This window comes from Pristis pectinata, chromosome 28, assembly GCF_009764475.1.
Source record: "Pristis pectinata isolate sPriPec2 chromosome 28, sPriPec2.1.pri, whole genome shotgun sequence".
Taxonomy (NCBI): Eukaryota; Metazoa; Chordata; class Chondrichthyes; order Rhinopristiformes; family Pristidae; genus Pristis; species Pristis pectinata.
Window position 1 is genome coordinate 14,321,316 of NC_067432.1, and position 13,547 is coordinate 14,334,862.

Consider the following 13,547-nt stretch of genomic DNA (forward strand, 5'->3'; position numbering starts at 1 on the left):
TGCTTTAATTTATACTATATATATGCACGTGTTTTATTTAGCATCCAATTCTCCCTACATAGAAAATAAATTATTCAACCATATTATTACTTCCAACATAGAAATGTTCTTTCCAGAGTCCCCAGACAGCTATTTATCATTTTGGGTATTCTTCAAGTGACTTCAGTTACTAATATATTAATCATACAAATTGTTTAAGGAACAGGATGAGACTTGGTGTAATCACTGAAATTTATGCTATAGAGACCAATTTAATTTTAGCCTACAAAATTCTATATCAAACCAATATTTTTCTTTAATTTAAAGCAAATAAAATAAAAAGATATAAAACAATGCAGAAAGTGAAATTCCTTTATATCAATCAGCTCAATTCAGAAAAAAAGTGCTGTTTATGTGATCAACTGCGGAACCTGTCACAAAATTGTTGGACCATACATCAGTGGGTGAGAGGGGCAGTGAAAGAGAATCTCTGCATTGTCTCATCTGCCTATTTGCAGGAAGCCCAAGAAAAGTGCCAAACTGTGGTTTCCATTTCCAAAGTAATGTGCTGGCTAGTTTAGGTTCAGTGTATGCAGGTCATGGCTTCGGCCAAATCCAAATGCTAACAGGTACCTCTTCAGTGATAGCACTCTCACCTCAGTCTGAAAGTAGTCGATTCAGGTCCCACACCAGAGACTTGAGCATAAAAATCTAGGTTCAAATCCCAGTGCAGCATTGAGAAAGAGCTGCAGTGTTGAAAGTGATATCTTAAACCAAGACATAGTCTCCTCTCTTTAAAACATTATCAAAGAATACCTGAGAGTTCTTCTTGTGTAATAGTTTATCCCTTAACCAGCATCACTGTCATAAAATATCTCATGATCATCATACTGCTATTTCTGAGATCTCTGTGTGATTATGGGTTAACTTCTGGGGTTGTATTAAACTCCTGATATTAAAATGTGTTGGAATATAGTTTGGGAAGTTCAGGATTAGGACTCCTAACTCCTGATCTAATGCACCTCAGACCAGGAATTGAAATGGGAAGCTTCTTGGCATAGTTAACTTATGAAACTTACATTACAGTAGAAACAAACAAGATTTCATAAAAGGAAAAGTACATTTGTATTTAAACAACAAGTTTTTTTTAGGAATGGGAATATAGTTGACTTGAAACGGCATTTGAATTATCAGCAAAGTGTGAAAAAATTGCAAGATATTACTGTTGTATCAATATGGCATCATTTACACAAAAGAAGTGTACATAATTTTATGTGAAAAGATCAAATTTAAAAACCCTATTTTGAATTACATTTAAAGTACAAATATATACAGGTATAATTAAGACCTCCTGGCAGTGATCAGACTGAAGCACCTATTTTCAAGTCCCACTCCTGAGCCTGTACTCTTATACCAGCCAAATCAACTTTGTAAACCACTGTATATTTATAATATTAAAAAATATAAATATTGTAGAAAACGTGTTAAAATAGGGTCTAAATTATTCCTCCCCAAATCCTACTATTTTGCACCCATGTACTCTACTCCACCTTAAGACTGCAACATCTTGTGCTTATAGTGCTATTAACAAGGGGAAAACACCTTAAGCACTGTACAAAAGTCTAATCATACAGTCATTGATACCAATCCAAAGGTGGGGAAAGTGGGGGGCGGTGACTGAAAACACAGATGAATGTTAAACCTGATCTTGACATGATACGGATGAATCAAAATGGAGTTTTGCTACTTAGTGCATAGGCGACATGAAAGTGAACTGAAGGAGCATCTCAAGCAACCAAGTATTGCTGAAAAAAACATTCATTGTACACTATTCCTACATTAGTATTCTAGACCTATAATAAACTAGTGTTGAATGAATACAAAGGCTTAAAATTCAAAACTACCTTGCCTGTAACATGTACATCAACTTCATATATCACATATCCTCACTGATAAATAATTCATTCTGAACTCAAGTAATTTATTTGAAATATCACTTCTGTTAACAAAAGTTAATCATATAAAATGTATTCAATGATTACTCAACTTTCATTTCTTCTAAATGTATTTTAAGAACCACATTTAAAGTTTCCCAATTAACTCATTAACTGTTGTTGGTCATTAAACATATTGCTATTCCTTCCTCTGAAACAGTCCAACAAAGCATCAGCTGACCTGCTGCTGAAATCCTCATCCATGCTTTTGTTACCTTGAGACAATTCCAATGCACTTCTGAGCAGTCCTCCTTATTCTAGCTCCACCAGCTCAAGGTCATCCAAGCAACTGCGATGCAGTACTAACTCATTCAAAGACCTATCCAACCAAATTTTCTTCTTAGGCAGTCCCACGAGATCAAGGATAACTTTCTTCCACTGTGGGTTCCGAGGTGACTGATGAGGACTGTGTGGGATCTGCAGAATCTGCCACAGGCGGGGCACTCTTTCCACCACTTAGACTGGACTTGTGTGCACTCCCAACTTCAAGGTTCTTAATGCCATCCCAAATTTTCCTTCTCAGTTTTGAGTGGTCATGGAGCCAGGGATTCCCATGAGTTGGTGGGGATGTTACACTCTCTCAAGGAGCCTTTGAGAACATCCTTGAATCTTTTCCTCCATCTGATAATCCCTTGCCTTGACAGAGCTCAGAATAGAGTGCCTTCGGGAGTCTGGTGTTGGCCACCTGAACTATGTAACTTGCCTATCAGTCAGCTGGGCCTCAATGCTGGGGATGTTGAATTGGGAGAGGACACTGACTTCAATTCATTTATCTGGCCAACAGATTCAAAGGATACTGAGACAACATTAGTGGCATCTCTCCAGTGCTTTGAGGTGCTGTCGATAGTCCAGTTCTCAGGAGCATACAGGAGGCCAGACCTCACTGCTGCCCAACAAACCAGAAACTTTGTGCTAGTTTTGAGATGCTGATCTTCAAAACCTCTTTCCCTCAGACAGCCAAAGGCTGTGCTGGGGCACGGAAAACTATGGTGAATTTCAGCAATGATGTCTGCCTTCATTGAGAGGAGTCTCCCGAGGTACAGGCAGAGGTTCATGTTTACCATGGACCATCTTTGTCGGGGGCTGGCATCATGCATCGGGGCAGACTGGAAGGGGATCTTTGTTTTGTGCATGAAAGGCCCATTGTCCTTCGTTCTTCAGTCAGTGATGACTTCAAACTCAGCCTCTCAATGTTTCCATACACAAGCTTTGTCTGGGTACTGCAATCTAATGACTGAAATTGGGGTGACCTTGGTTCTGAAGTGGTGGTAGTGAAGGTAAAATAGTTTCCATTTGCTCTGTAGATTAGCTTCACTCCAGCAAAAAGCTTGTTGGCAAGATGCAATAATATGGTGAGAAACATCGAGATAAGTTCTGGGACGATGACACAACCTTGTTGGACTCCAGTCTACACTGAGAATGGGTCTGTTGTGAACCCAGTAATTAAGAATACAGTTTGCACACCGTCATGAAGCAGTTGCAAGATGGAGATGAATTTCTGCATGCAGTCGTAATTAAGGAGGATGTTCCACACTCCCTGTCAATTGGTGGATGACACAAGGTTAAAAATGGCATGTGTATTGGTTGACGCTGCTCCCTGCAATTCTCTTGGAGACGGCTCACAGTGAAGATCATGTCTATGGTACCTTCAGGTGGATGGATTCAAGGTGATTCGAGGAGTAACTCTTCAACCAGTGGGAGGAGTTGGTTGAGGAGGATCCTAGGAATGGCTTTCCACATGGTAGGTAGCAGGGAAACCCCTCTGCAGCTGTCCATGATGATGGCACTTCTGAGGTCCCCAGCTTCTGGCATGTGCTCCTCTTCCCAGACATGGACATTGGATTTGTGACCGAAGTTCCTCTTTACCAGACTCATCCAATATTTTCCCTGTTCTTACTAACTTATAATGGTTGTAGCTTAGCAATTTCATTTTAAAATTCTAACTCGGTAATCTCCTCAAATTGGTTGTATCATGAGTTAATGGACCTGTCAGACACTTGACAGGCAGTTTTTTTTCCATGGAGGCTCACAGTTACAATCTTTCTGAAAATGTTCCCAGAATCTCCTCAAATCTGTTGTCTGATTTGCAAGCGTGATAACCACAACAACGAGTGCTCACACAATCCTATTACCACACAACAGTAGAATCAGTATTTATGACATGGTAGAATTTGTGAAATGTGCGCAGGAAAGTTTCCTGAGTCAATACATAGAGGGCCCTACTCGGGAAGGTGCAATACTGGACCTCCTCTTACAGAATGAGGCAGGGCAAGTAACTGATATGGCAGTCAGGAAGCACTTTGGCTCTAGTGACCATAATTCTATCAGTTTTAAGAAAGTGATAGAAAATGATAGGACAGGTCCACAGGTTAGGGAACTAAACTGGAGCAGGGCTAATTTGGGGGGGAATTGGGCAGGAGCTAACAGAGGTCGATTGGGGGAGCCTGTTTGAAAGGGAAGGAATGAATGGCAAGTGGAAGGCTTTTAAGAGTGTGATATCAAGAGTCCAGGGGCAGCATGCTCCTGTTACGATGAAGGGTAAACTTGGCAAGTTTAGGGAGCCCTGGCAGATGAGAGAAATTGAGGCTCTGGTCAAGAAAAAGGAAGTATACATTGGGTTTAGGTGGTCAGGGACAAATGAATACCTTGATGACTACAAAAATACACTTAAGAGGGAAATCAGAGGGCAAAGACAGGGTATGAGATGAATCAGGCAGTAAGGTAAATCCCAGAGGTTCTATAGCTATATTAAAAGGGTGGCTAGGGTGGGAGTAGGTCCCTTCAGAGATCAGCAGGGCCACCTGTGTCTCAAGCCACAGGAAATGGGTGGGATTTTTTAAACAAGTATTTCTCCTCAGTCTTTATTGAAGAGAAATTCATGGTTGCTCAAAGATAAGGGAAACAAATGGAGATGTTTTAGAGAACATTCATATTACCAGGGAAGAGGTATTTGCAGCCTTACAGCACATTAAGGTGGATAAATCCCCAGGGCCTGACCGAGTGCATCCTTGGACTTTGGGGGAGGCTAGAGAAGAAATTGCAGAGGCCCTTGTGGAGATATTTGCTTCATCATTAGAGAAGTTCCCAAAGAATGGAAGGTGGCTAATGTCGTTCCGTTGTTTAAGGGTAGCAAGGACAAGCCAGGGAACTACAGACCAGTTGGCCTGATTTCAGTGGTAGGGAAGTTACTGGAGGGATTTCTGAGGGACAGGATCCACAAGCATTAGTGTCTGATTAGGAGGAGTCAGCATGGCTTTGTGCGTGGGAAGTAGTGTTTGAGGATAAATTGTTTGAGGACAAAAGAATAAATGAGGGTAGGGCAGTGGATGTTGTCTACATGGACTTTCGTGAGGACAATGTGGAAGGTTAGGTCCCATGGAATCCAGGGAAAGCTAGTTAGGTGGATTCAAAATTGGCTCGGAGATAGGAAGCAGAGGGTGGTGGTTGAAGGTTGTTTCTCGGAATGGAGGCCGGTGACTAGTGGTGTGACTAATAACCTTGTTATTAGTTATTTATGTAAATTATTTGGATGCAAATGCAAAAGGCTTGATCAGTAAGTTTGCGGCTGACACTACATTAGGGGTTGTTGTTGACAGTGAAGAAGGTTATCGTAGAATACAGAGGGATCTTGATCAGTTAAGGAAGCGGGCTGAGAAGTGGCAAATGTATTTCAATACAGATAAGTGTGAGCTGATGCATTTTGGAAAGTCAAACCAGCGTAGGACTTATACTATGAATGGTACTGCACTAAGGAGTGTAATAGAGTACAAGTGCCTAGATCATTGAAAGCAGTGTCACAGGTAGACAGGGTGATGAAAAAGGCGTTTAGCACACTGACCTTCATCAGTCAGGACACTGAGTATAGGAGTTGGGACATTATGTTGCAGTTGTACAAGTCGTTGGTGAGGCTGCACTTGGAGTGCTGTGTATGGTTTTGCGCACCCTGTTACAGGAAAGACGTGGTAAAAACTGAAGAATGCAGAGAAGATTTACGAGGATGTTGTCAGGACTAGTGGCCGGAGTTTATTGGGAGAGATTGGCAAGGTTAGGTCTTTATTCCTTGGAATGTAGGAGAATGAGGGGCAACCTTACAGAAATGTTGAAAATTATGAGAGGGACAGTCTTTTCCCCAGGATAGGAGAGTCCAAAACTAGGGGGCATAGGTTTAGTGTGAGAGGGGAAAGATTTAAAAGAGACCTCTGGGGCAACATTTTCCACGCAGAGGGTGGTGAATATATGGAATGAGCTGCCAGAGGAAGTGGCTGAAGCAGGTACAATAGTCTCATTTAAGAAGCACTTGGATAGGTACATGGAGGGGTGGGACTTGGAGGGATATGGGTTGAACGCAGGAAATTGAGACTAGCTGGGTGGGCACCATGGTTGGCAAGGACTGGTTGGGCCAAAGGGCCTGTATCCCTGCTGTATTGCTGCATAACTCTATGACAGACTTCTTGAACAATAATCTAATCATTATCTTGCACAATAAGTCACAAGATTCAATTAAAGGACCTTTGTGGATAGAACACCAATTGATAGACAATTTTATTTTCAGTCTCATCAAGTTCCTATTTTCTCCAAGTGGAACTTTAGTGTAAGTAAACAGATTGCCGTGAACTTTAGCAGCTGATTATGCAACAGTGAAGTTGCAATATTTATATAGATGTATAAATCTTCATTCTCAGTTTAATTTTTCAAAAGAAAAATTCAATAGCTTTGACAATGCCTGAACTCTGAGATCTGTTTCCAGACTTAGAATATGCTGTCCAGACTACAACACTTTGCAACCTTTGGCCCATTACCAAATAATTTTTACTTGTAACGATCTAAAGTTGTAATTGGGGGAGTAAAGTGGAATTTTTAAAAAGTAAATTTCTAAAAAAAAACTAGAGATGCTGGAAAACAGAAAATGCTGGAAGTACCCAGCAGGTCAAGCAGCATCTGCAGGAAGAGTTAACATTTTAGGTCTGGCGAAGGGTCTTCGACCAGAAACATTAAATCTTCCCACAGATGTGGCCTGACCTGCTAAGTACTTCTAGCATTTTCTGTTTTGGAGGAATGTAACTTTAACAGCTTTTGGAGGGGCACTTCAACAGATACACGTTATGCATATCTAAGCCTGTTCATGCATCTTTATTGGGAGGCCCACTACAACACTTTGCCCGCCCTTGGTTAGAACTCACCACAGTCCCAAATCTTTTTTCTTTATTAGGTCCAGATCAAGAAAGTAAATCTATGGTTGCAGCTGCTCAAGTTCGCTGCAACAAGGTACAACAAACTGTGGAAATGTTTCGTGGAATGGAAAGTGTGAAGGGAATAAACAAGTGATGTGCCTTGCTCCTGTTAATGGTCTGCACTTCAGCTGGATCTTTTTGTACTACTATTGAATACGATACATGTCATTCACACTTCTACTCTGAGAAATCACAAATACATCTCGATTAGGGTTTTGCATTTTTTTTTAAACTGTGAAGTAGTAGTACCAGAGGTAGTTGTACAGAGTCATCCAAACATGAAAATCATGCCACAGTTCAACTATCCTTAGAAATGGCAGAGTGTAATTTACTAACATGGGTTTTAGATTTTCAAAGAAAGATTATTGAATATGTGGAATGACATTCCCAAAGGGCCAGTAAAAGTCAGCAAGAAAACAAAATATGACCTGTTCACTCTTATTTGTCCTTGCAGTGTAAAAGTTGCTATTTCACCTTGCCATTTGAAAATGCTGTTGAAGAACTGAATGGCTTACAAACTAAGTAATAACTGCTTCAGTATTACCAACACCAAGATGACAAACATTAATTCAACAACTTCCATTATTTTGTCTTAATCAGTTCACAGATTAATTATCAATTAGTTACATCACTTCTTACCTTTAGGACAGTGTTCACAAGAAGCAAAAGCAGCTCATGGCTCTCACTTAGAAAGAGAGAAACAGCCAAGTACCCTAGTAATGAATAATAATGAACAGGAATATGCTCAGTATAACTTTCTCCCAAATCTCCACTGCAAAATTTCAGGATGACAATGCAGATATTTTGCTGAAATCTTCAATCCTACTCTCTGGCAAAACTAACTGTCACATTCAGCAAACAACCTGGCATAGATTTCCCCCTGCCTGGTCATACTAGCTGAAGACTGCAAAATGCCTGGTCTAGACAAAGACTGCCACGATGTAGAAGACTGCACATAGAAATGACAACCTCCTAACAGTGCAATCATTTAATACTGCATCTGTAATCTATTAAACCCTGCATCAAGCCCCAGGAAGAAACTGAGAGGAACCAGGCCTGGATATAACTATGTATCAATATATAAATGCTGCAATTCCTATTAGAAGCCCAAAGTAATGGAGATGAAGCAATTGGCAAGGTCATATGGAAAATAAATTAATCAATATTAATTTGTAAAATAGATATCTCCTATCATTTTATCTAATTTTCAACATTTAAATTGTTAAAATTTTATTTTTTCTGTCATTAAAAATATCAAAACAATAGACAGGTGTAAAAACAAAAAATATTGAAAATTGTCAGCAATCTAAGCAGCAGCTGTTGAAAGAGAAGCAATCAACATTTTAAGTTGATGACCTTTCAATTGGATGCAATCAAATATTTCAGATATCCAACATCTGCAGTATTTTGTTTTGGAATAAACCAATGTATTTTAACACTCTTCCTTCAAAAGGCAGTGAGTTACTTTGGAGTACACTGCCATTTGACATTATGGCCAGGTAACTATTCCCTTTTGTATGACTTGACAAGGAGATGCATTACAATTGAACTCAACCTGCCCCCTCGTCAGACAACGGCATTAAATCACAAGCAGTAGGAATTTTGTTTCATTCCTTTCTCTGCATCCATAAAATACTGAGGCCAAATTTAGAAACTTTACCAAGAAATATAATAGCAGGCCATTGACTAATAACTGGAATTGCAAATATCTTGCTCAGTACTGTCACATCAGGGGAGCTTAATAGTTTATATTTAAAGTTCTATGCATTTAATAAATGTTCTTGAAAAATATATAGCAGAACATACCAACTCGTTTTTCCATCAGGCTGCCCTGCTGAGCTAACTTGATAGCGTGTATATATCCAAAGGAGGCCTCGTACCCCAGCATTTCACAGTAGATCAGACGAACCAAACATTCCCGCATTTGCTTCTGTAACAATTCAGCAAGGTTTAAAGAACACATTGGCTCAAACTATAACTATGGCGTTTGAAAGCTTCCAAATCTTCACCGTTGGTGGAATCTTCTGGCTTTAGCTCTTTCCTTAATATTCCTCAACTAAAACAAAATCTATAATTTTTTGGAATACTCCTCGTCAAGCCAGGCACTCTCTTACTGCCATCTGGTACCAAGTGAACCAGTACAGTTTTAGTCTATTGCAACTATGGAGCAAGCCTGGTCAAAGGGCAGGTGAGCTCCTCATGAGCCAATGGCCATCCATGCCTGGAGAGGAGAAAGGTGCCACCACATCACTGCCTGAAGAATCACCTAGGATGCAAAGCAACTCAACTAATCTTGCATAAATAACACACAGTCATGGGGGAGGGAAAGGATTTAACCTGTTGCATCATCTAAGGTGGCCCAATAGTTGCAGCGACCTCAGGATTGACTTGACAATGTAAAGTAACACTATAAAATGTGTGTTACTGAAAACACAACAACTCCAAGCCAAAGTTACAAAAAACTTTTGTTGAAAGGAAAAATGAATCTATTCCTTCAGAGGAAGTTAAGAATTCTTACCAGCGATGTAGTAGGAGCAGAGACTTGTTCTCTTAGTGCAGCCAGTTCCTTCTTTATCAGTTTCTCCTCATCCTTAAACCAAAATACCAAACATTTAGGAATGATTTATACCCGAGTTACTCAAAGAAAACACAAGAATACTCACATAGAACATTACTGAATTCATAATCTGAACATTAAGTCAGAACTATCCCAGAGTAGACAAGAAACCAGCAAAATAATTCCACAAATGTGCTTAAAAATCTTAGAACCCGTTTTCTTTCTGAAATTGTATACAGAAAATTAGAATAGGTAAACAGTTCCACAACTTATTGAAAGAACCTCAGATTTAGTGACATTGAAGACAGAAATAAATCCAGAAAATTAATAAACTATTCTGACATCAGGAGTGCACTGATTTACACTGTACTCATTTAAAAACTCCTGATGGTACTGTCTGTAAAACCTGTTTTTTCTTTATGAATATATATATATATATATATATATATACGCACATACACACACTTACCAAAAAACTTTTTATAAAGGATTGTGCATAATCCTTGGCTAATATTGCATTGCAATGCAAACAATAAATTTACTAATGATAGAACTGATTGAATAAAATGATTAATATTAATCTATGTATCTATTAATACATGAATAAAACAATATAAATAATTAATTGGAATGATTATAAGTCTGCAGTTTAATTGGAAGTTGGGAAAGTATTACAAAAATGGCAATGAGAATTTCCAGTGCCTGGTTTTTCAAAACATGGAATCCTTCCATAAGGAACAGTGAGGTGTCTACTTCTCCTCTTTGGACTATTAATTAAGTTTGGGAGGAATAGTGGAAGGAAAAGGGGGGGAGGGGGGGAGGGGAGGGGGGAGGGAGGGGGGGGGGAGGGGAGGGGGGAGGGAGGGGGGGGGAGGGGAGGGGGGAGGGAGGGGGGGGGGAGGGAGGGGGGGGGAAGGGGAGGGGGGAGGGAGGGGGGGGGAGGGAGGGGGGGGGAGGGGGGGGGGAGGGGGGGGGGGGAGGGGGGGGAGGGGGGGGGAGGGGGGGGAGGGGGGGGGGGAGGGGGGGGAGGGGGGGGGGGGGGGGGGAGGGGGGGGAGGGGGAGGGGGGGGAGGAGGGGGGGAGGGGGGGAGGAGGGGGGGAGGGGGAGGGGGGGAGGGGGGGAGGGGGGGGAGGGGGGGAGGGGGGAGGGGGGGGGAGGGGGGGAGGGGGGGAGGAGGGGGGGAGGGGGGGAGGGGGGAGGGGGGAGGGGGGGAGGCGGGGGGGAGGGGGGGGGGGAGGAGGGGGGGGAGGGGGGGAGGGAGGGGGGGGGAGGAGGGGGGGGGAGGGGGGGGGGGGGGAGGGGGGGGAGGGGGAGGGAGGGGGGGAGGGGGGGAGGGGGGGGAGGGGGGGGAGGGGGGGAGGGGGAGAGGGGGGAGGGGGGGAGGGGGGAGGGGGAGAGGGGGGAGGGGGGAGGGGGAGAGGGGGGGAGGGGGGAGGGGGGAGGGGGAGGAGGGGGGGAGGAGGGGGAGGGGGGGAGGGGGAGAGGGGGGAGGGGGGGAGGGGGGAGGGGGAGGGAGGGGGGGGGAGGGGGGGAGGGGGGGGGGAGGGGGGGAGGGGGGAGGGGGGGGAGGGGGGGAGGGGGGGAGGGGGGGAGGGGGGAGGGGGGGGGAGGGGGAGGGGAGGGGGGAGGGGAGGGGGGAGGGGGGAGGGGGGAGGGGGGAGAGGGGGAGGGGGGAGGGGGAGAGGGGGGAGAGGGAGGGGGGAGGGGAGGGAGGGAGGGGGGGGAGGAGGGAGGGAGGGAGGGGGGGAGGGGGGGGAGGGGGGAGGGAGGGGGGGGAGGGGGGAGGGAGGGAGGGGGGAGGGGGGAGGGAGGGAGGGGGGGGAGGGGGAGGGAGGGAGGGGGGGGAGGGGGGGAGGGGGGAGGGAGGGGGGGAGGGGGAGGGGGGAGAGGGGGGGAGGGGAGGGGGGGAGAGGGGGGGAGGGGGAGGGGGGGGGAGGGGGAGGGGGGAGAGGGGGGGAGGGGGGGAGGGGGGAGAGGGGGAGGGAGGGAGGGGGGAGAGGGGGGAGGGGGGAGGGGGGGGGAGGGGGGGGAGGGGGGGGAGGGGGGGGAGGGGGAGGGGGGGGAGGGGGGAGGGGGAGAGGGGGGAGGGGGAGAGGGGGGAGAGGGGGGAGGGGGAGAGGGGGAGAGGGGGAGAGGGGGAGAGGGGGAGAGGGGGAGGGGGAGAGGGGAGGGGGAGAGGGGAGGGGAGAGGGGGAGGGGAGAGGGGGAGGGAGGGGGGAGGGGGGAGGGGGAGGGGGAGAGGGGGGAGAGGGGGGAGAGGGGGGGAGGGAGGGAGGAGGGAGGGGAGAGGGGGGAGAGGGGGGAGGGAGGGAGGGGGGAGTTGTGTCGCCGCGCCGCTCCGCCCCCACCTCCCACCTGCTTGGACGCAAGTTCGGTGACGCCGCGGATGAGGGCGCCGAGCCTGGAGGCGGCCGACACCCGGGAGCCGGGCTCCAGCGACAGGAGGCCCGGCAGCGCCGACAGGGTCCGCTCCACCACGTCGCTCATCTCCCGGCCCCGGCTCACGCCATCTTCCTCACGCTGCGTCACCGCCCGCTTCAATCCCAAACTTTATTGACTCTGACCGCGGACAGCCGACCCCCGGGAGAAGCTTGGCCGCCAGGGGGCGCATCGGCCGTCCTCCAGCAGAGGGCGCAAGGGAGCCGGAGACCAGAGGACACAATGGAGTGGGTGCAGGATCAGAGAGACCCAGGACTCTGTACACATGGAAAGTGGCAGGTTTTATGGTTCTGCCACATCTAATTCAAAGTCGAGTTTATTGTCATATGCACGTGTGCACAGGTGCAATGAAAAACTTACTTGCAGCAGCATCACAGACACATAGCATCATATAAGCAGCATTCACAAGAAAAGCATAAATTAAACATAAATTATATGCAATTTTTACATGAAAAAGCACAATTAGAACAGAATAAAACAAATTCCATTTTAGTGCAAAGTGATCAGATTCAAGAACCGAATGGTTGAAGGGAAGTTGGTGTTCTTGAACCTGGTGGTGTGGGACTTCAGGCTTCAGTACCTCCTTTACTTCTGTACTTTAGAAAGGATGTGAAGGCTTTTGAGGTGATGCAGAAGAGATTTACTGAAACAATCATCAAAACATTAACTCTGACACGGTAGTGTAGCAGTTAGCATTACAGCGCCAGCGACCCAGGTTCAATTCCGGCCACTGTCTGTAAGGAGTTTGTACGTTCTCCCCATGTCTGCGTGGGTTTCCTCCGGGTGCTCCAGTTTCCCCCCCACGTTCCAAAGACGTACGGGTTAGGAAGTTGTAGACGTGCTATGTTGGCGCCGGAAGCATGGTGACACTTGCGGGCTGCCCCCCAGAACACTCAACACAGAAGATGCATTTCACTGTGTGTTTCGTTGTACATGTGACTAATAAAGATATCTTTAAAATTTTTTTTAAATCAGAAAAGAAACTACAGATGCTGGAAATCTAAAATGTACAGGCAGAAGAGATTTAGTTTAATTCAGAGTGCAGACACCATGGGCCGAAGGGCCTGTTCCCATACTGTACTGTTCTATGTTTATGTTCTAAAAGAAAAAATGCAGGAAATGTTCAGTAGGTTAGGCCACACCTGTGGGAAGAGAAGCACTAATGGTTCAGATCAAAAACCCTTTGTCAGAAAGGAATTTCCAGCATTTTCTGTTTTTATTTTGCTAAACTGATTCCAGGAAAAATGGACTTTATTCATGTGGATTGTCTGGAAAAGCTGAAGTTGTTCTCCTTGGAACAGACACTGTGGGGAGATCCGATAGAGTCATTTAAAATCATGGACACT

The 13,547-nt window shown here is 45.3% G+C and overlaps 1 protein-coding gene across 1 annotated transcript in view; it reads right to left on the reverse strand.

Annotated features, from left to right (window-relative positions):
- The window catches only part of ap4e1 (adaptor related protein complex 4 subunit epsilon 1), a 50,574-nt gene extending 38,262 nt beyond the window's left edge, over nucleotides 1–12,312 (reverse strand). Inside the window, exons 1-4 of the mRNA XM_052040451.1 lie at nucleotides 12,118–12,312; nucleotides 9,723–9,794; nucleotides 9,011–9,134; nucleotides 7,844–7,917 (exon numbers count right to left, since the gene is read on the reverse strand). Of these exons, the coding sequence (XP_051896411.1) occupies nucleotides 7,844–7,917; nucleotides 9,011–9,134; nucleotides 9,723–9,794; nucleotides 12,118–12,249 (402 nt within the window). The 5' untranslated portion in view covers nucleotides 12,250–12,312. The remainder of the gene's footprint in view (nucleotides 1–7,843; nucleotides 7,918–9,010; nucleotides 9,135–9,722; nucleotides 9,795–12,117) is intronic.
- Between the last annotated feature and the right edge of the window lie 1,235 nt (nucleotides 12,313–13,547).